This window comes from Citrus clementina, unplaced genomic scaffold, assembly GCF_000493195.1.
Source record: "Citrus clementina cultivar Clemenules unplaced genomic scaffold, Citrus_clementina_v1.0 scaffold_4, whole genome shotgun sequence".
Classification (NCBI taxonomy): Eukaryota; Viridiplantae; Streptophyta; class Magnoliopsida; order Sapindales; family Rutaceae; genus Citrus; species Citrus x clementina.
The window spans coordinates 2,525,767-2,548,132 of record NW_006262274.1 but is presented as its reverse complement, the minus strand read 5'-3'; the positions used below and the strand labels follow the sequence as shown (position 1 = coordinate 2,548,132).

The 22,366-nt window shown below is 33.7% G+C and overlaps 4 protein-coding genes and 1 non-coding gene across 7 annotated transcripts in view; 2 read left to right on the top strand and 3 right to left on the bottom strand.

Moving 5' to 3' along the window:
- The first annotated feature begins 1,528 nt into the window (after positions 1 to 1,528).
- LOC18045412 (actin) lies at positions 1,529 to 4,091 on the top strand. 2 transcript variants are annotated; one of them, XM_006435926.2, is made up of 5 exons: positions 1,529 to 1,681; positions 2,174 to 2,243; positions 2,350 to 2,743; positions 3,125 to 3,738; positions 3,834 to 4,091. In XM_006435926.2, exons 2-5 carry the CDS (start codon positions 2,184 to 2,186, stop codon positions 3,897 to 3,899), a joined length of 1,134 nt encoding a protein of 377 aa, XP_006435989.1. In that variant the 5' UTR covers positions 1,529 to 1,681; positions 2,174 to 2,183; the 3' UTR covers positions 3,900 to 4,091. The 2 variants fall into 2 exon arrangements, with proteins under 2 accessions (XP_006435989.1, XP_006435988.1); XM_006435925.2 differs by lacking the exon at positions 1,529 to 1,681 and adding an exon at positions 1,767 to 1,801.
- On the bottom strand, positions 3,935 to 5,970 carry LOC18045411 (ENTH domain-containing protein C794.11c). The gene is made up of 4 exons (XM_006435924.2): positions 5,628 to 5,970; positions 5,416 to 5,538; positions 5,176 to 5,340; positions 3,935 to 5,081 (listed from the first exon to the last, which is right to left on the bottom strand). Exons 1-4 carry the CDS (start codon positions 5,762 to 5,764, stop codon positions 4,667 to 4,669), a joined length of 840 nt encoding a protein of 279 aa, XP_006435987.2. The 5' UTR covers positions 5,765 to 5,970; the 3' UTR covers positions 3,935 to 4,666.
- Positions 5,971 to 6,700: 730 nt separating this feature from the next.
- LOC18045410 (dolichyl-phosphate beta-glucosyltransferase) lies at positions 6,701 to 10,436 on the bottom strand. Of its 2 annotated transcripts, none has more exons than XM_024186807.1 (10): positions 10,296 to 10,436; positions 10,124 to 10,172; positions 9,407 to 9,528; positions 8,800 to 8,845; positions 8,263 to 8,397; positions 8,039 to 8,128; positions 7,783 to 7,914; positions 7,596 to 7,679; positions 7,446 to 7,510; positions 6,701 to 7,253 (listed from the first exon to the last, which is right to left on the bottom strand). In XM_024186807.1, the coding sequence occupies exons 1-10, from the start codon at positions 10,406 to 10,408 to the stop codon at positions 7,067 to 7,069; spliced, it is 1,023 nt and encodes a 340-aa protein (XP_024042575.1). In that variant the 5' UTR covers positions 10,409 to 10,436; the 3' UTR covers positions 6,701 to 7,066. The 2 variants fall into 2 exon arrangements, with proteins under 2 accessions (XP_024042575.1, XP_006435986.1); XM_006435923.2 differs by having other exon boundaries at positions 9,407 to 9,513.
- Positions 10,437 to 10,560: 124 nt separating this feature from the next.
- Positions 10,561 to 10,633, top strand: TRNAK-CUU. Its single transcript has one exon. It is a non-coding gene; the product is annotated as a tRNA-Lys (tRNA).
- An 11,217-nt stretch (positions 10,634 to 21,850) lies between these two features.
- The window catches only part of LOC18043758, an 874-nt gene continuing 358 nt past the window's right edge, over positions 21,851 to 22,366 (bottom strand). The window contains exon 2 of the mRNA XM_006435921.2: positions 21,851 to 22,354. Within this exon, the coding sequence (XP_006435984.2) occupies positions 21,969 to 22,354 (386 nt within the window). The 3' untranslated portion in view covers positions 21,851 to 21,968. The remainder of the gene's footprint in view (positions 22,355 to 22,366) is intronic.

The window sequence follows — 22,366 nt, the reverse complement described above, 5'->3', positions numbered from 1 at the left end:
TTACATCAGACATTACAATTATAATATTTACAATCGTATTAAACAACTGGGACCACGGTCATACACTAACACACGGAATTACTTGTCCAAATACTTTAAACGCTCTTTAATATTCGAGAGTGTCTACTTCACTCATATTTTGTAAGGAAGAGATTGTCTCCACTCAATTAGTTGATAATTAATGAAGAACTGAAATTAATTTTTATAATATTTTTATGGAGGTTCAAACTCTTACACTCAACATTATAAGTGCAAGGCTTCTTTAGTTGGATAAAGGCCTTTTGGTCATCGTTTGCAAGGTTAAAAACAGTTTTTCCCCACCGGTTATCACAGGCATGACGTGACAAAATTGATTTTCTTTATGAGATATCCTCTTTTCAGTAGACATAACACATAAGCAGCATAAGCTTTTGAGGAAGATGACGTTATCTTTCTTTGTACCTGAATTTTGGAAAAGATTTTGCTGCCGAAAGCAACCTTATCCAGCCATCAATTGCTGCCACAAGTCCAGCCTACCAACCCACCAAACATTACATTTGCGTACTCGGATTTCGCTGTCATGCCAAGCATTAGAACCTCAACAAGGGTCTTCGAATTTTTTGTTTGCTGAGGAACTTGTGCAAACAGCATGTTTTAGTTGATTGATTATTTTTTAATGAAAAGGTTATGAATTATTTTTCTTTTATTGGACGGAGGGTCATAAAACCAACGTGCATATTAAATGGTAGATTTTCTCGTAATTTGGGTTTTTATTTTAGGTAATTATGCGCATGTTAAATGTTAGTTGATAGGCGAAGTATAATGAATAAGTATAAACGCCGGATTCTTCTAATGTTAAGGTTAAATCATGTCAATAAAGAATCTTAATCTTATAGGAAAGGAAAATCTTAAAATGAAAAGTGTTCTCTAATAGTGTCTTAATAAATGAGACTATCGAATCAATAAATCACATTTTTTCTTATTCACAAATTATCAATACTAAGCATATTGATAGTGTCTCTTATGTGCTGGCTAATTGAATTAATAAAACCTCTCATGTGAGAATAAGATATTTGAGCTTGAATTCCCCTCATATGGATAGGGAGGAAATTTGATTGTTATTACTTATTAGACTATAATTTAAAAATATCTATATATCTCTTACCAAATACTTCCAAAAGAAAAGAAAAAAGAATTTCTATTTATTCAAATCAAATAATTGGATTGATTTTCTTTTAACTATTTAGAAGTAGATTCAGTTTATTTTAAGTCCAGATATTCAAATTGTGTTTCACAATATTGATTTAAGAAAAGTCCAATTAGTTTTTTACTACAAAATTTAAGTAAATTATGAAATAATAAAAATCTAATAAATAATTTTTTAAAAAATGTGAATATTAAAAAAGAAATTAATGAAAGAAAAGAAAAGGGTAAAATGGTCATTAGAGCGGAGGATTGTGGAGGCAGACCGCAGACTGAATAATAACCGGAAAGGCCCAAACGAGGAGGAATACAAGCTGTAGCCACTAATTTAATCCAACGGTCCAAATCTCATCTCTCGTTTTCCTTTAAATTTTATTCTCTCAATTTCCTCGTCTTCTCTTTCAATCAAATCACAACAAAAACCAAACTAAAACAAAACAAAACAAGGAGGCGTCCATTTTGTGCGCCTCGTAATTCGCTCGTTCTCATCTCATAACCGGTCAATTTCTCTTCCTCTTTCTCTCTCTCATTTCTATTTTTTATAATTAAATTCTCATCAAATTCTCATTTTTTTTCTTTTTTTCTTTCTTTTCGATCCGTTCAATACCTCGTAGATCTGGTGAATTCTTGTTAATTTTCCTTTTTTTTTAGTTTAAATTTGATTTCGGTAATGTACTAATCGAAACATCTACAGTCTTTATTATGTCATTGAGGCTTTAATCATAGATTTATTGATTTCTGTTTTAGTGGCTATTAGATTGAATCCTTTTCTGTTTTGATATATTTAGCTTATCTTAAAGATCGAATTTTTATGTTCATTTCTTCGATTTTTTTTTAATTATTGTTATTAGTGTGATTTGATCATTGTTAATAAATTGGGAAAATTTATTCTGTATTAAAGCTACGCGCTAGTTTGTTGATATGATCATGAATGTCGTTATCTATATAATGTGATTGTCTTGCTGATTTTATCTTGTGTATTGTGCTGCAGGTAGCAGAAGATGGCAGACGGTGAGGATATTCAGCCACTTGTTTGTGATAATGGAACAGGAATGGTTAAGGTAATTAAATTAGCTTGAATGCAATAGAAGCTGTTTTTTATTGTTTTGCTTACTGGTAAAACTCCAAGTTGGTACGAATTGGCTGATTGCAGTTTTTACTGTTTAGGCTGGGTTTGCCGGAGATGATGCTCCACGGGCGGTGTTCCCCAGTATTGTTGGTCGTCCACGTCACACTGGTGTGATGGTTGGCATGGGTCAGAAGGATGCGTATGTTGGTGATGAGGCTCAATCGAAGAGAGGTATTTTGACTTTGAAATACCCCATTGAGCATGGTATTGTGAGCAACTGGGATGACATGGAGAAGATCTGGCATCACACCTTCTACAATGAGCTTCGTGTTGCCCCTGAAGAGCACCCTGTTCTTCTTACTGAGGCTCCTCTCAATCCGAAGGCTAATCGCGAGAAGATGACCCAGATTATGTTTGAGACCTTTAATGCTCCCGCTATGTATGTTGCCATCCAGGCCGTTCTTTCCTTGTATGCGAGTGGTCGTACCACTGGTAAGAATTGCAAAGTTCAGAAATTATGTTATCAATGTTTTGACATATCTTGATATTAGGCCAAGTCTAGAATGGCTGGGGTATTGTCTTGATTTATGATATAAAACGGGAATCATGAGGAGGTATCATTTCATTGGCTTGATGTATAATATTTCACTTATATCATGAGGCAATGGCTTTTATTCTGGTTCTTTTCTGTAAAGGACCTTGTCAACTTGGTTATAAATTTTTTAATTTTTGGAGAAGTTCAATTTCTGTGGTTGTTTTGGTTGGAGTTCATTCAGGTGTTATTCAAATCATGGGGATGTTCTTTTTTTTCCCCCTCCCCCTCCCCCTCCCCCCTTGATTTTAAGACAGTGATGTTGTCCCTGTTGCTTGTAGGTATTGTGTTGGACTCTGGTGATGGTGTCAGCCATACAGTTCCTATATATGAGGGTTATGCCCTCCCACATGCAATACTTCGTCTTGACCTTGCTGGTCGTGACCTCACTGATAACTTGATGAAAATCCTCACTGAGCGTGGGTACTCTTTCACCACCACGGCGGAGCGTGAAATTGTCAGGGACATGAAGGAAAAGCTGGCTTACATCGCTCTTGACTATGAACAGGAGCTTGAGACCTCCAAGACCAGCTCTGCAGTTGAGAAGAGCTATGAGTTGCCTGATGGGCAGGTTATCACTATTGGCGCTGAGCGTTTCAGGTGTCCTGAGGTCCTTTTCCAACCATCCATGATTGGTATGGAAGCAGCAGGCATCCACGAGACCACTTACAACTCCATCATGAAGTGCGATGTTGATATCAGAAAAGACCTGTACGGCAACATTGTCCTCAGTGGTGGTTCCACTATGTTCCCTGGCATTGCCGATAGAATGAGCAAGGAAATTTCTGCCCTAGCCCCAAGCAGCATGAAGATTAAGGTAGTGGCACCACCTGAGAGGAAGTATAGTGTCTGGATAGGAGGCTCCATCTTGGCTTCTCTTAGCACATTCCAGCAGGTTGGTTTTCTATGCATATATATTTGGGTTGATATTTAAATTGATTTTATCAATTGATTCTCATTTGCTGGTTTTGCCTGTGCTTTTGAGTGCAGATGTGGATTGCAAAGGCTGAGTATGACGAGTCCGGGCCATCAATTGTGCATAGAAAGTGCTTCTAAACTGTTCACCAATAGGATTTTTGAAAGAATTACTGTTTTCCAATTGCAGTTTGCAACCTTTTTTCATTTTAGCTTTGTTATCCATGTGTTTATTTTCGTGTTGGAGCGATGACTTTGAGAAGGCTGAGTTGATTTTCAAAATGGTCAAGTTCTTTCATTCTCATCTATTATGAGAAGTTTTTTGACCGTTGATATCCATTTTCTTTTGGCTGCCTCTGTACCACTCAAATTTTCTCGAGGGCAACATCAAAATTTTCCAATGGGTGATGGTCCTTTTATTTATTTATTTATTTTTAACAGCTTCCTTTTGGACCATGGAAATTGAATCTTGTAAGACCTCAATCAAGAATTCTCTAGGATCTCTGGTGAATCGGTAATAATTTTCTGTTTAATTGCTTAATTAAAAGAGTCGGAGTAATATTTAGAGTACATGTTTGCAAGTGAAGTTCGAGATTTCTTGCCATAGAAATATAATCGCTGAAAATTCGCAAAGAAATTGTTTTTGTTCAACGGAGTTTCGATATTCATCTAAATAGCTTGCCTTGCATTGCCTGCCTGTGATTGAAGTTTCTGTTGAATCTGTTTGCCTATAACTTGCGTCTTGCATCAAAGGAAAAGCCGTTTTTACCATCTACAATGTCAATATATAACTTAAAACCTCAAACATGGTAGCTATTTTGTATACGAACACAAAACACAAACACATCCACACATACTCACTTCATTCACTATCTTCATGAATCCTAATTTTTCCTGTTTCCTAAACTTCAATCTGTATCAGAAAGCAATGATGTTTTGGTTCCAAGCTCATCATTGTCGAAGAATAGATGTTTCTCTGTGATCCAATTCTTCCTTGGCTTTTCCGGCAGTGCTTTCTTGATGGAATTTTCTTCCTTCTCGTTGCTTTTATCGATCAACAAACTCTCTTTTAAGTCCAAGAATTTGTTACGTTGATTCTGATAATAATTATAGTAAGAACTCGATCTCCCGTATCTTCTCATAAACGAGTCTCTGAAACTATCATAATCATCTGAAGAAGATCTCTTGCTGAAGCTCCCAAATCCTTTGATCTCTCTCGTTAGCTTCCGAGCTCGTGCTCTCTCTTCTGTGAGTAGCTGCTCGCTTTGCAGCAGTTCTAATATCCTCTGTGATAACTTTGTAACACTCGACCCCCAGTTGAATCTGCATGAGAAACCCAGAAACGGAAACGAATGTTTATATTTTCATGAAATCAAAACGTGAATGATTGATGAAGAATGTAACACATATAACAAACCCTTTCTCGTCAATATATTGAAAGTTGCCCATCTGCTTAATAACATCTTCATGATCACTTTGAAACTCTTCTGCAATTCTTTTTGGTCCATGGGTTAATAGATGCTCCAATAAAATTAAAGCGTTGTAGGAAGCTCGCCAGTTCTTCTTGTCAAATTTCAGTAACCTGGAAAATCTTGTAAGTCAGAATTCAGCTTATATATATGAACGCATATGCAAAGAAACTTATAAATTATAGAACCTTTGGTGTAGAATCTCCACAATTCTCCAATAATCATCAACTTCAAAGGCAGCCCTTGATATTATGTTCATCGTACGTGTATCCGGCGGCCATGGATTTCCATTTGTAGCTTCTTCTGTCAAACTTCAAATCACAGTCAAATGAATTACACATGCAAAGCAGTATATCAAAAACAATATGTATATATTGATGTATATAGAGAGAGAACTCACAGTTCCGCCAGCGTAACATCAGTGATAGCCAATCGCGCAGTTCTGATCTTCTCTTTGAAGTAGAAAGAAGCTTGAGTTTTGAAGTTATGGAAGATGGGACTGGCCATAATGCTGTTATTGCTCAGAATGTTTAACATGATGAATAAATTCTTTGGTGGGGTTACTTTCAAAGCCTTAACTAAGTACGTAAGAAGTGTAACAACTCCAATACAGCAACAAAAAGTACACTAACTACTCTCCAAAAGGGACTTGGCACGTAATAAGATGTAATTTATGACAAGAAAAGACCAAGTAAAAAATTTTACGACTTAAGACTGAAAAGAGATGGTGATATCAACGCGGAATTTATAGTTAATCGTAAATGATTAATTAGTAGGCATCTTTGCTTAAAAGAAGATATATTGTTTGAGGTCAAAACGATGCAGTCTGTGACCTAAAATTGGAACCATACCTTCTTGAAATTCGGTTCATGATTTTGACCGGACAAGATAAATTAGTTCATTAACAACCTACTTTGCTTGTTAGTTATCTACCTAATTATTTAATTAAGTAATGCATTTGATTCCAGGGATAAGCCTCTTGTTATGAATTCTACTAGAAGTCCCTCCTTTAAAAGGTTTTCCCTTAGAAGTAATTAACATTAATAATGGAGTTCTGTATGTGGAAGTGTGGCCTACCACTTCCAACCATTCATGACTATTAACAAATTATCCATTAACATCTTAAGATAGAAATTCAATGCAGAGAGAGTTTGGCGATTAAAAATAAATTAATTTCTAGTCGTTTGGTCATGACTCACGAGATAGACAAATGGATATTCACCTTTTATCAAATCTCATAACTTTCATCGCAGTCTTCAACAATGCTAATAAACCTGACAAATGAACCTAACTTTGGTGGCTGAGATCTAATCACCAATACCATAAGCCAAACTCTTGACATTGTTTCCAGGCTGAAATTACTGCTGCCGGCTCTCTAGTTGCCGCAAACAGCATCACGAGCAATCGGATATGAATATTATGTGTGTAACAGAATCAATAATCATTCAAGGCCCTGCAACAGCACTTGAAAACTGACGAATCTGAAGTCTAGTACATTTAAATCCCAACAAAAACAAATAGGGTAAAAATCGTAGTCTAAATAGTACATCACTTTCATTTTTCATGAATGATGCTTTTAAGTCAAGCGCTTAGTCCTAGAGCTATTCAAATAAATCATATTACAAAATTAAAACCTCATGGTTAGCTCATCATGACTTGCATAAGACAGGCACAAAAAACCCGAGTTTTGCTTGCTGCAAACATGATTTTGAGGATCTGTATAACTTAAACTTTGCCTAATCAGGTGTGTCACTTTTGTATCCACAGCAGTAAACTAGATGGAAAGGCTTCAGGAATCATATTACTTGTACTCGTGGATCGAAACTCAGGAATGAAGGTTCATGTGCGAACTTTCCACATACCAGTCCTGTATCCCACTGACATGAGTGCAAGCTCCCAAAGCATGTTGGGAATGCTCAATGGATTCACTTTTGATCCAGGAATTTCAGACCAGTTGACAGATATCTCAATAATTGGGATGCCAAACCTTTTGCACAGATAAACTAACTCGACATCAAAGCACCACCTACACAAAGTCCATTTGCTCAGCTAGTTAGCAAATTTCAAAATTTCTAGTGAACAATGAATAGCACAAATGGAATGGTACATATTACATAACATTGCTCGCATAATGCCACCGAAAGATTCATCTTTTATCTATTTTCACGTACATGTATTAAAATTTCAGTGCAGGGATGGTAAGAAAGATCATAGTCACCTTTTCAAGCGGATGTTTGTGAAAAGCTTCCTGGCTGCAGCTCTAGTAAACATCTTGAAACCACACTGATGCATCAAGAAGTCCATATTAGATAAAGAAGCAACATTGTTACTCCACAACGGAAGAAACAAATGCGAAGAAGAAACTTACCTGTGTATCACGAATTCCAGGACCAGCAGTCAAGATAACAACAAGATGGAAACCCTTCATCAAAAAATTGCGGTACCACTTCCTCTGAAATCAAGTGAAGTATTTCAACTAAACAATGAAATGTAAATGAAAAGCAGAGAAAAAGAAATATACAAATGAAGCAGCGTGGGCAGTCACAATACTGAACTGTAGCCAAAGCTTTCTCTTCAAGATGCGCACGAGAGCCAAAGGCAGCTATTGGGATATCAGATATTCTAAAAGTTGAATCAACAGTCACCGAATCTCCATGATTATACTCCTTTCTGCCAACTGCATGGATCTATAGGCAAAACATCAGGTAGTTGTTGTAACATACTTAAACTTTTCACACGAATTCAATTGAATTGTGAAATAACTAAACAATTATGAAAACAGCACTTTTATTAGTCACACCTAATACAAACCTGACTTTCAAGCTTTTCCAGGTCAGTAACCTTAGTCGCACCATCAGCATCCAGCATCAGAAGTAATTCACCCCGTGAATGAAGCATTCCCTGTTTTACAATGCTTTCGCAGAGGTAACAAGCTTCACTCAATATTTGTCACGCATAATGGAAAAAACACAACCCCTTCAACACCAATAAAATATTTTCGGACAAAGGAAATGAATTCTTTAGATTAGACTCACTTTTCGGATAGCTTCACCCTTGCCATGATTTCTACCAAGAAGGATAATCCTCACGTTGTCCACTGTATACTTCCTTACAAAGTCAAAAGCTACTCTTTTTGTCCCATCAGAACTTCCATCATCAATGATCAGCACCTATATAGGAACTCAATAGTTAAAGCCTGGCCTCAAATGGTGGCTAGGCACTAATCAATTACAGACTGTGCAAATTAGTAACTTTGAATGCTTATACATCTTGCAGAACAGCGACAACCCTATATTTTTCCAGTATAATGGAAGTATAAAGTTGCTAATCCATGTAAGAATTTGCTTAATGCCATTCCATATTAATATGGTAAGTCAAGGAACTGGGAACGCTATATTTTGCATTTCTTAGGTGAATCTCTCATTTTTCAAAATTTCATTATATTCCTAAGGCAATGAGACAAAACCAAGACATATTTTACATGATTTGATTCTGGAAATTAAGCTACAACCAGTCCCATTGGAATAAAACCTGATTCGGCTGATCTATAAAATGAAAGGGATAGAAAGTACCTCATAAGTGAATGATTTATCCTTTGCTGCACGTTGTTGAAGGTAACTACAAAGTAAGAGATGTCATTATGATTTAATATTGTGAGTCTTTCTGCAATAGCCAGACATTTATTCATTTTATCACATCACATGAGCAGATATGGAAAACTGATGTGCCTTTGTACAAGCCACCTTCTTTATCTACCAGAAGAGGATGAAACAAATGCAACAGATTGTGAACAAAATTGGATGTACCAACACTTGAGTGGATGTGTGCATAGCTCTGAGTATTATTGGAGGTACTCGTTGCCCCCAACACATTCATTACCTCATCCTAAAACCAACAGAAATTATGTTGGGTAATGCCATCTAATTGCTGATTGTAAAGTTAATCATTAACTAGAATAATCACTTTTCCATATTTTCTTTTCAAGCAACTGGTGTGAAAATTTATTAATTTATTAGCATCATATAAGAAATGATTATGGAATATCAACTACATATTTCATGTTTCCCAGTTCTCCGTTTTCCCAGTCTTAGCTAGTATCCAAATGCACATAAATTCAAATAATAAATATAGTTATTTTAGAGCAACAATAAAAATAAAAGTAGCTTTATTTCTACTTACTTGAGGGTTTCATCAAGGGCTCCAGGAAGCCTGTGCTCCTCATTAAATGCAGGAATTATCAAAGATATATATTTCTCTGCTGGATCAGTGACAGAGGGACAAGGAACCTGAAACAAATATACCTAGAACATTTATCATCATTTAACACCACTTCAACGACATTAAAAGTCATTGATATCTGATAGAAAACCTTAAGGGAAAAAAAGCACCAAATAAGCAACAAAAATTCAAAGACTTATGGCTAACTATGAACTATCCCAACTGTCAATCACTATTATCACAAACATTTTCAACCAATTTTGGAATTAGGTTACTCAATAAAAAAAAAAAAATTCAATTTTTTGATACAAACAAAATCCACAAGAAATCTCATAATTGTTTTGCGAAAACAGCATATTTACTAGAGCTTTCAGTTGTAAAATACGAATAGGTTACTTAGCTAGCTACAATGTAATATTGCAACATTGCTTCATCAAAAGAAACAATTTTTAACGTTTTCCATTTTCTAGATATTCAATAAGCGTATTCATTTATTTTTTGAATGTGTTATTATTTTTCATTAATTTTTCAGTAAAATTCTGAAGCACAAAAGTTTAGATAAACCAACGAAAAAAAAAAATTCAGTTGCAGATGCTGAAAAAAAAAATGTTGTAAAAGAATGCAACTAAAATGAAGCAAAATAACAGCAAATAAATAAAGTTAAAAACAGTTACTTACCTGCTTCAACGAACTCGGATCCTCGAAGATCGCAGGAGCTTCAATGTGACTATTCAAAAGAGCAATAATGAATTAGAATAAGATAAATAATTTAACCCAAAAAAATAAAAAAAGGGAAGAGAATCAAGAGATCGAGAAAAATAAAAATTGAAAATTGGGGTCATTAACGTACGCGTGATTGTCTCTTCTTCTATATGCTTCGAAGATAATAGCAGAAATCAATCCAAATAAAATTATCACAACCACAACCAGCAGAGCCTCCACAATCGCGCAGACAAACCCCATTGTTTTTGCGTTTACAAGTTCTGTTTGGTCAGCTCGTAATTTTGTTTTGCAGCTTTGTTTGATCCAGTTGATAAATAATAACATCGAACAATTCCCTGCGTCTTCACAACTTTGTACTGTAAAATATAATTTTGCGTTCAATTTGACAACAAGCCCGTCTAGCTCAGTCGGTAGAGCGCAAGGCTCTTAACCTTGTGGTCGTGGGTTCGAGCCCCACGGTGGGCGTTTTTTTTTAAACAACATTTTTCTTATTTATTTTTTTTCATTTTTCCTTTCAAATATTATTAGTTCCTAGCTTAAACCATACTTCTTTAAACAACATAATTCAAACTTGAACCAATTAAACTCACATCTTATTAGAAAAGCACCTTCAACTAATATATATATCCATTTATGAGTGCGCGCATGCACAAAATGAATTGTTATAAGACATCCTACAAAAAAGAAATTATTAAGGACATTGCGGACAAAGAAGAAATCTTAATAAGTATCATTTACAACAAGATTGTGTTAAAGGTTAACTTGCTATATTACATATACATATATTTGATCTGAAGATGATCTAAATCTTATATTTTAAGGGAGCGTTTGGGACAATGCTCCTCCCCTTATATTCTTATGAAAACCCATGAGAATATAAGGGGTGGAGCAGCTGCATTGTGGCAGCACAACTACCCCTCGGGGTGGGCATTAGTTCAGTTCATTTTAGTTTCGAGATAAACCTTCGGTTTCAATTTAGTTTGGGTCCAAAATTCAAAAATATCGCTCGATCTTTAAAGAGAATAAAAATCGAACTAGAACCGATAGTTTGGTTTGGTTTGGGGTTCAATTTTTGTTTTTTTTATAACAGTTCGCTTAATGGTTCGGATTAGCAAATTGGTTTTTTGGTTCATCTTAACCTGCACACAAGACCTATTATAAACAATGTCTAATAAACAAAAATAAAATAATTTACAAATTTGTATCCACCAAAGAAAAAATTGCAAGAATTTTAGACTAAAATGAAGATGTTTCAGAATTATTGTCATTTTTTAATATCAAAACTTTTGGACCAAAATATAAATAAAATAAAATAAAATAAGTTTATGCGCCACGTAACTTTTACCAAAACTTTAAGGACCCGAATGATATTTTCCCCTATTGACTTTCGAGTATCCTTTTGAAAAGTTAACAAAATTTCCATATGCAAACATTTCCTAAACATTGGGTGATACTAAAATTTTATAAAGGAAAGGAATCCAAATGATATTGTTCGTTCGGTTCTAGGTTTTGTAATTTTTGATCCATATTTATACATTCAATTTTTTAGCTTCAAAAAAACTGAACCAAAATCCAAAAACCCTAAATTGAACCGAACTTTCTCTGTTTCGATTCAATTTTTGCCCACCCCTAGCTGCCCCATACGCAGCTTAAAGATGGGTTAGCCATAAGTCACTTGTCGTTTATCAAGTTTCTGTTTATATTTCATTTAACTCCGTCATTCAACTCAGAATCTTTACAGTATAAAGCGTCATTTTATTATCTGTTTCAAACAGTTTTTGTCAAAAAGATCATACACCAAAAAATATACTTGCATACTACCCAGAAGAAAAGAGAGAGAGAGAGCTCCTTGTATGTAGCTTCCATGTACATATTGCGCAAAGCCACCTACAAGAATGCAATGATTTTTTTTATTTTTTTGAGGAAAACAAGAGTAATTTTTTTAATTATTGAAATGAAGCAACTACAAGAATGGACCGGTCCGTAGTACACAGTTACTCAAGGTTAATATTAAAGTTTTAAAGAATGAGAACATATACCTCCAATTTTTCCTCTTTAGACCGATGATTTGGGAGAAGTAAACGGAATTCTTCTGGCAAGCGAATACACTCACATTTTCAGGAGAAATAAAGTGAATTGCTACCTTTATGCACGGCTGCGAAAGATGAGCATATAAGTATCGCATCAGAAATTTATATTTATACGCACCAACATTTATTGAGTGGACTAGTAAACATAAATAGTGCATCAATGCTAACAAATTACTGAGTTATAAATTTCCCTTGAGGTTCCTGACCTCATGGGGACATCCCGCAGAAGCGAAAACAGCTTCTGAATGAAAGTCAAGGGCTCAATTCCTGAGTGATGTCATATAGCCATATAACAATAATCAAGACTAGGGTCTAGAAGCTTTTAATTAACCCAGTTCCCAATACTGGCAAATTTCTTTTTAAAGGGAAAAAATGCATTGAATTGACAGAAAGGGAATATGTACGAAGCGTGAACAATGTTTCAGCACATTTTAACCACATACCATATTCCTGCTTGAGCTTTGCTTTGTCTTCCGACGTGAGGTAAAAGATCTGATCATGTATAGGATGAACAACCCATACCATAAAACAGACAGTAAATGATAAAATATTAATTTGTTTAAGCATGAATAGGGAAAAACGAATCGCTTCTGGATGTAGGCTTAAGCATGTAAACATGAGCAATATAAAGGTTAACCACAGTTTATTGACAACATCAAATCCAAAACCATCTTCAAATGATATTGTACTCAGCCCATCTAGGCTTAACAACTCTGCAGGACCGTAACAGCCCCGGATCCCAATGTGTATGACCCTTCAAAAAAACACAGCTACCAGATTAGTAGTTGCCTTAAACAACAGTTTTAGCCAAAGAAACAAACTATCATTGCTTCTTAAGTTTATCCTGCAGCTTAGGAACATATTGTCTCCGGAAAATTTCCCAGATATATAGCACCTCCACCAGCTGATTCTAACTCATTTTCAGGAAAATACCTTCCTTATTTTACCTACATCTCGTTGAATAACACCATCATCAGGCTTCTTTATACTAGTAAGATTCTTAGGACTGACTCCGAAAATTTCTATCTGGTCTTGTGCTTTGGGCTGCTGTTTCAACTTCTTTATACTAGCAAGATGTTTAGGTTCAAGTTTCACGTCTGCATTATGGGTCAAAACATGCACCTATTTGAACAAATAAATGAAGAGATGCTATTAATTGGCAAATTTTAACACAATGATAGGGATACACTTAGGATTATTGCATTCGAAAAATGGTCTATAAACGTTTGCAGAATCTTTAATTTCGCAATATTTTATTACTAAAATGTCATCAATTCCCATGGGTCCCAAGAAAAATTCATATATATCCCAGTTTAGAGTATCTTTTGAATGAAAAGTACAGGATATAATGCAAGCCAAAAACTATGATCGCACTAACTTGAAACTTGAGACCACAGAAAACAATCCATATCAAATTTATGCAATTTCTGAAGTGATAAAATAACAAAAGGGTGACCCAAGCAATGGCAAAACACCCACTGCGGGTGCGGGATAACCTCCAAAAGACATACAAAAACAACAGAAAAATAAAATGTAAAAGAACCTAAATAATGTGTAATTGTGGCAGTAGAGACATTGATTTGTAGATAATACTTTCAAGAAAATTTTATCAAAGATGCCAAGGGAGCGTAATGCCCTACTTTCTTGCACTTGCACGTAAGTTATAATGCTAATCAATCAAACAATTTATTGAGGCAGTTGAGGTTAGGAGGAATAACATATTCTGCAGAAAAGAAATTTTTTTTCCAGAAAATTGTAAAAGTTGCAATGGCTTAAATAAATCTTCAACTTTAAAAAGCTTGTGAATTCAAATGAATGTAAAGAATTTTCTAATCATTTCGTACAAAGTGACATCTAAGGTTCCATCCGTCAATGTTTTTAGGGGGCTGTATTTTGTTTTCTGAATCTAGGAAAAAAAAAAGTGATGAATTGGTGTTTTATAATAATGACTATGAGAACAGTAAAATCAATTTCTCCTTTTAATACAGACAATGTAAACAACAAGTTTGAACTACTTTCATCATTTTCTATTTGGATATCTGCCAAATATGTTAGAAATCGAATGTGGTTGCCCCGCAGCACTTCTATAGCTTTGCTATTATTTCATTTTTGCTATTATAAATTTAATATTTATTAAGTGAATGGAGTACCAACTAGCAACTACATTGAAATAAATTAGAGAAATAATCTAAAATCCATGGAGAAAGTGGAAAAGTAAAAATTAATTTGACTATATAATCTAGTTTTTTATATATTCATTCTTTTATCATTTGAAATATCAATACTAGCCACGTTCTCTGTTTTCATCTTTGAATACTTTTTTTTTTTTAACAAAATGATGCCACACAAGTTCCAATATTAATTTGCATTTCCTTAGGCTCTCACAGATATAACAGATATATAAACTACAGATCTGTCTCCTATGCAGTTCGCTCAGATAAAATATTGATCCTTAATCTGTTTCATGTATTTCCCATAAAAAGTATAAAGCAAAAATCCAAGCTCTTGAATTGGATAGGAAGAAATGTCTTGGGATACACCGGTTAAAACCATCAATACACAAAATTAAAGATGTGAAGACCACGCATTAATTAGGGAATTCTTTTTTATTCATCTACTACCAGATGACACAAATATTTATAACTAGGACAATCCAAACTTTTAGCAAATGCATTTAACTTCATCAAAACTGTTCATTTAAAGTGCCCTTAGTACACAAAGCAATGCCCAAAATTAAGTATCAGAACTAAATGTTCCGAATACCTTGTGTCTTGGCCCCCATCAACAGCTCTTCCATTTGTTCTTCACTAATCTCTCTGATGTGGGGGAGAAGTGTTCGAGGTAAATGCTTGGAGTGCTGAACTATTTCAGGATTAATAACTTACATCAACTTTAATTTTACAGTGCAGCCTGGGTAAAATAACTTACATCAGCTTTAATTTTGTCTAGTTAACACAAGCAAGAAAAGTATTGAGCATGAAGTGAAAAAATAATTTTTAGTGGCCCCTCCGTGTGTAAGCAAGCTATGCAATCACAGTTACCCTCGCAAACAGGACAAGAATTGGCAATTTCATCTTCTGACATTTTAGAAGGCACAAAATAGAAAAAGACGCAGATGTTTTCATGAGAACAAGAACAATTAAGAGTACAAAATCGTAAAAAACCTCAATGATCCAGTTTAGAAATCTGTAAAATCTACTTTCTTTTGATTTTTTTGTTTTTCATGTACCATGCACCCTACCGGCCCACCCATCCCACCCTCAAAATTAAACTCATCGCCCTCCAAGGTTTGTGTGAGGGGAATTGAACCGTTGACATATTGCTTCCACTACAAGAGGCCAAATATGTCTTGGTACTTAAATTTACATCATTGAATTGTGTCACTGATTAATGCAAATAACTTGTATCCTTTTCTGCATGTCAAACAGAAAATTTTCAACAAATTTTAGATATATATATGACTCCTTATTGTACTGCCGATAGGAAAACTTGAAAGCAATCAGTACTTACTAAATGAGGGGCCATCATTTTTCATTTTTATAATATGCAACGAATTAAGAAATGCTTTGAAAATCCTAATGGTTCCTAATCAGCTGATTTAGATCAAATTTATTAACCAGATCCAAATTTCATCACCCTCTTTCATATGCTAAATTAAATAAGATTCTAAGAAAGGATTAATTAAGCTTGCACTTCGACAATTCTACTGACTGAAGATCCAAGTTCATTCTCTCAATGGATTGAATTTGGATTTTGGGCTGGGATTAGTGTTATTGCGAAAATCAACTCGTGGGGGTTTCAAAAATTGGCACCAAACCATAGGATTTTTGCATGGATAAATAACATTAGGTCCATCATTTGTTACGCATTCACAAATAATACATAGGTTTATCATTTGCACCAAAACCATTCCTTTAACTCTACTGATATGCCATATGACCGAATGCCCTTATGGCATGTTTGATCCGCTGATCTAACGATAATATATGTGCTTTACCTAGGGGTGTCAAAAAAGCCCGCCCGGCCGGATCCGGCCAATCCGGTCCGGGCAAAACCCGGACCCGAGTTTGAAATTCTCAAACCCGGACATTTCCGGGCCCGAGTCCGGGTTCAACACCAAAAACCCGGAACCCGGACCGGACCCGGTTTTTTAATAAATTAAAATATATATATAATTATGAATTTATGATATATTGGATGTTATTTAAATTTATTGTGTGATTATTGTGTTGTTGAATTTAATTTATTTATTTAATATATAGATTGAATGAGTTTAAGTTAGAAATTGGATGAATTTAGGTATTAGAAAGTAGATTGAAATAATTTTAATTTATCATTTGTGCAAAATTTGCATTGTTAGTGTGTTATATATTTGTATTTGACTATTTTATTTTTTAAAGTTTGAGATTGAATGAATTTATTTGATTATTTCCTTTTTTAAAATTTACATTGTTAGAGAAATGAAAGAAAAAATTGAAGAAAAAAAATTAAAGTTATCACGTGCGGGTTTAGAAAGCCCGGATCAAAACCCGGACCCGAAAGGTGCCGGGCTCAAGCCCGGACCGCACCCGGAAAAATTGGGTTTTAACCCGGGTCCGGTCTTGCATTTCTCTCACCCGGTCCGGTCCCGGGCAACACCAAAACCCAGACCGGACCCGGATTTTGCCAAGCCTAGCTTTACCTAAGTTGTGTATTTGATGTTTACGGTCTATCTTGCCTCTTTTTTTACTTTTTCTAAAAGAAGGTAGGAGGATAGACTAATTTCAAATTAATTTTTTACTCTCTTACTGTTTTTTTTTTTTAAGATGTAAATTTGGATGTCATTTGTAAACAAAATTGTTTCAAAATTACTCTATCAAGCCACTAGGAGCCAATCCATAGCAATAAATAAGTTAAAACTTAGAACCAGAAGTATATAAAAAGAAAATTAAAGAAATGATTGAAAGAGTTTACTTGTAGGTGTTTATAACTAGCTGTCTATATGATTAATGTACTCAACAATCACCATGAATTCCAAAACGGATACTAATTGGAATATCTTTTGAATTGATTTTGCATAAAATATGTGGAGTGAGTGCAGAAGAAATGAATCATGATTGGTAGCTGCCACTTCTCGGGGTCATCATTGCTTCAGGGGAGGGGGTTACGACCTTTTTGAATGCTCCCACTTGCCCTTTGGCACATACAGTTTTCTGAAAGTTGCACTCTAGAGATGGTTGTTAATGATTCCAGTCATTGGTTGTAGTTAATTATGACAGGTAATTTTGTTGTTAATTACGCTTGTAGCTCATTTCCATATTGTTGATTACACTATATATTAATTAGATCAAAATCAAAGGCAAGGCACGCCACCTTTCTCTAGCTAGATTAAAATTTCATGGCATTATTTCTTATCTAGTTTGTTAATTCAAAGCCGCAACCCTAATTAGACTGCGTTAACTATGAAATCGAGTACTGTTGGGGAAGTTATGCTTGCACCATGAAAAGTCTATTCTGTTGTAGTGTCTTTTGTTCATGCGATGAATTGAGGGGGCTGCGTTTCAAAAACATTGAGGAGCTAGAACTATAGTTTAATGAATTCTTGGGATAATTGATGATTTGTTTAACCTTGTTTGGGATTGAGGTTGAAACTCAAATAAACTATTTATTTTATAATTTTTGATAAAAACTATGTTTGGTAAATTTTGTAAAAGTTGTTTATTTTATAATTTTCTCCAATTTAACAACGGCTTTAAAAAGCAGGTGAATGGTTGCTTTTTATAAGTAGCTTATTAAATAAGTAACCACACCTTTTTAAAGTTCCTAATATAACTTTAATATTTTAACAAAAAGATAATTATGTCGTATTTTTTTACAAATTCTAATATATAAATAATTAAATATCATATTACCACCACAAACGAATTACGCTAATAGCAATTTATGTCATTGCACAATTATATAAGAAGGCATGCACAATATGATCTTCATTTGACAACATTGAAAGATTTCCTAATTCAATCTTTGATGAAGGAATAGAAAGAGACAATGACACTCAAGAAGATTATTACAATACTAATAGTTTTGGATCACAAGAATGAACAATTTTGAGGATTGTTTTTATAACAAGTTTAATGCAAATGTAAGGCATATTACTTTATATTTTATTTGGATTATGTATTAGTATGAATTTTTATCATATTTTATGTAACTAATCATGAAGTTCATTAGATTTTATTTATTGATTTCTTTTTCACTTTATATAATTTTATGTGTTTTAAAAAGAAAAAAAAGCATGTCTACACAATTTATTAAACATACTCTAAAAAAAAAATTGAAACTTATGTTTATTTTGGTTATTACATAATAAAACAATACTTTTATAATAAAATTTACCAAACACATGATAAACTCACAACAACCTATTTTACCTTTTAATTTATTGACATTAGATAATCTTTTTAATGGATTAATGTTGCCCTTTAATCTCTTGTAAAAATGGACACTTAGAACCTACTTTACTATTATACCATCTTCAAAATGTATATTAGTTTATTTGTTTTAATATTATATTTGTTTGTATTATATAATTTTGAAGTAAATTTTTAGTATTATTGTGGTTAAACAGTGTAATAATGAAAGAGTGGGACTGAGTGTCAATTTACGATGTACGAGAGTCAAGCTGTATAGGAACATATATATTTACATGATATATATATATATATATATATATATATATATATATATATATATATATGAATTTCAAATAATAATTACGTTTCCAGTTAAATTATTATTATTTTTCAAATAATATTTACGTTTCCAGTTAATTATTATTACTATTAATTTTTATTATTATTGATAAGCAGTTAGTTAAATTTTTAGATTCCCTTTCTATCATATATGAACGAGACAAGCAAATTAAGTTTCAGTACATATATTTTATGTCCGCTAGCAAATGGCCAATCTTTAACATAAATCTTGCAGCAACATCAGTCCTTGTCTTGTTAGATAAATTGTGTCGTCAGCTTTTGTTCCCCATGCAAGCACTTGCCTCCCATATCTCATAATTCTTATATGCTATGACAAAATTTCCTATCCCGATCACGAGATATATTGGTGAATTTAACCAACTCTATTGTTGCTTGCAAGTTGCTATCACTATTTCGAAATTTCTTTAATTACAAGTCTCTTATTAATAGAGCTTTTACAAATTAAATAAAGTTGTTGTCAACTTGTCTTTACAGCTTATTGTGTACACATTACAAGTTAACAAGTTAACAATTTAACAATTTAACAATAATTAGCTGTCTAGCTAGATGGAGGATGGTTACTTCTAAACTGCTCCAAATTTCAACTTTTTCCTAATACAATATGATATATTTTATTGAGTACCCATAAATGAAACAAATATAAGGACGTTTTGAGATTTCGAAACAGTTTAGTAGGTTCCAACTTTCCATATGAGTTTTGAAAAATTAAAGATATGGAGATTAAAGTGATTATCTACCAAAATAATTTAACTTTTAGATTGAGTAATTTTTTAATATGGTATGAGAATTAATATTTGTATTCGCTTTTGTCTAATTTAATTGTCTGATTCCATATCTTTCTCTTTTGAGTAATGATATAGTCACAAACTATTGTATAAATTTATCTCGTACAAACTGATGTGGCATGATATAATTGGTTAAATTAAATGTCTCTGGACCCACGTGATTTATTTTTATTATTTTATATTTTCATTTAATCAATGAATTGATGCCACATAAGTTTGTACAAAATAAGTTTGTACAGGAGTTTATGGTCGTATCATCATTCTTCTCTTTTATATGAATTCTTATCAAATTCACGTATAGTATAAATAAAAATGATCGTTAAACTTTTCGGTTGAGTGGTTTCTTGAATAGGAATGAGTGGTTGCATTGATATGCATATTTATGTCATAATCATAATCACAATGGCTTAACAAAAACAAGTCATGCTTATATCATAATGACAGCCCAGAACATCTATGTATGTGATGAAAGTAACACCCACTAGTATTATTTATGAGAGTGTCTTTCGCCCACCACTCCACCGCCCCCTCACAAATATATCCACACCATCATATCCATCTAATGTACATGTTTATGAACAAATACTTCTAATTCTTGGGAACAATTAACACAAAACTGTACACACATACCGAATTAAGAGCAAGCTTGTGTATTCATTCAATTCAATTTGAAGCTGCTGCAAGTGTGCAACAGATTGGCACGACTCATGTGAAAAAAGGTGGTTGGAATGTGAAATTCTCATGGTATGATTAAAGCCACTGGAATAAAAAAGAAATTTTTTTTTTCTTTTTTTCCCCACTTTTGTAGATCATAAAGCTTTCTTCTTGGTGGAGAGGTTGGCCCTTCACCCTGCCCCATCTCTTCTTTCCATCATGCCAAACAGCCTTTTTCACCCCTTCGCAACGTCTCTCTCAAATCATATTCATGCATATGCTCCATGCATCATTAGTCTCATGCATGTGTGTCAATGCGTATGTATGTATATTTAAAAAAGAGAGAGAGATGGACACAACCTAACTTAATTTTGTAATTCTTTTCATTCCTTCTCTTCTTCAGATTTCGAATTCAATTAACCAACTAATTTAAGAAATTATTTAAAAACCATTTAATCAAGCTCTCGAGCATAGTATATTTGCTCCCTATAAAAGCCAAATCTAATTTCCAATGGTAACACCATTTTATTAAACGAAGTAACTATTCACAAGTCAGTAATCATTGACATTTATTCGTTTGGTTTTAGTCAAAGTACCAAACCTAATTAGAATTTTTGAATGTGTTTAAATTGGTTTTTATTATTTTTTCCCCAAAAATAAGTCGTTTTAACTATTAAACTCTTGTATAATTGGGATTCTACTTTCGCTTTCTTTCTAACGAGAAAAATTCCAAAATATTCTTCATAGTAAAATATGATGAAACCTGATATGTGAACACTGGTTTTAATTTCTAAAGGATGAGCAATTTAGTTAACATTATTAAAATTTAAATATAGGAATACGTGTACAAAATTTTGGGGAAAAAATATTAAATAAATACAAGGACAAGGGGTTTTAGCAAACCAATTTGCAAGCGGTATTCACGGGTTAGATCTGCGCACAATTCACAAGAAAACAGTAGTCGAAGCAAGAATTTTTTGGATGCAAATGCAAAGCAATCGGTGAAATTTAAACGGTGGTGACAGTGATAGCATAACCATTCATTTATTAATTTGACTCCAATAGTATAACTAATAAATAAACAAATTGATCTCTCAACTTATAAAAAAATTTTAATCAAGGAACCCAAATCAATTTCTAGCATTTAATTGCATATGTGGGCAGTCATAATTTCACTATATAGTGTCGGTTATGGTTGCTTTGTAATGTGGCAAAAAATAATAGGAAAAACAAAAGAATATAAGAATGGTAAAATGAAAATAAAAATAAAAATAAATATTATTTATTCAATGGAATATGCTTTTTGATAAAAAGATTAACTGCTTCTGCTCAGATTTGCCCAGAAACATAAGCTGCTGCAAAATGGTCCAAATTTATTTATTGATACAACAATATAATTCTTTTTTTCACAAACTTCAATATCAGTCACTAACCAATAATAAACCAATTAACCCCCATCATAAGGAAAAAAAATAAAAATAAAAGTGATCAAAATGAAAAACATTACTCAATGTAATGCCTAGTGAGCTGCCATGGCGACTTGAGGAGTACAATAGCTAATGCTTCTTTGATTAGGCATTGCGAGCATGGCAGTGTGATCCAAGAAATCATTAAGTGCAACAACAGATTGCAAAATTGTTCTCAAATCATCAGCACAAGCAAATCCCATGTTACCTTGTCGCCTCACTGCATAAACATAGAAAGTTATGCAACCTTTTCTGAACTTGAATCTTGCCATTTCAAAGCCTGTGAAGCCTCTGATGAGCTTCTTGTTCACCTCCCCTAGAGGAATTTCCGGTGGCCAAATTCTGTCCACAGCTTGCTTCATGCTCTCAGATTCAAATACAAATAAAACTACTTTTGATTTTTTGGTGCCAAGCCCTAGTGTGCTACTATGGGTGTCAGCTTGGCACCATA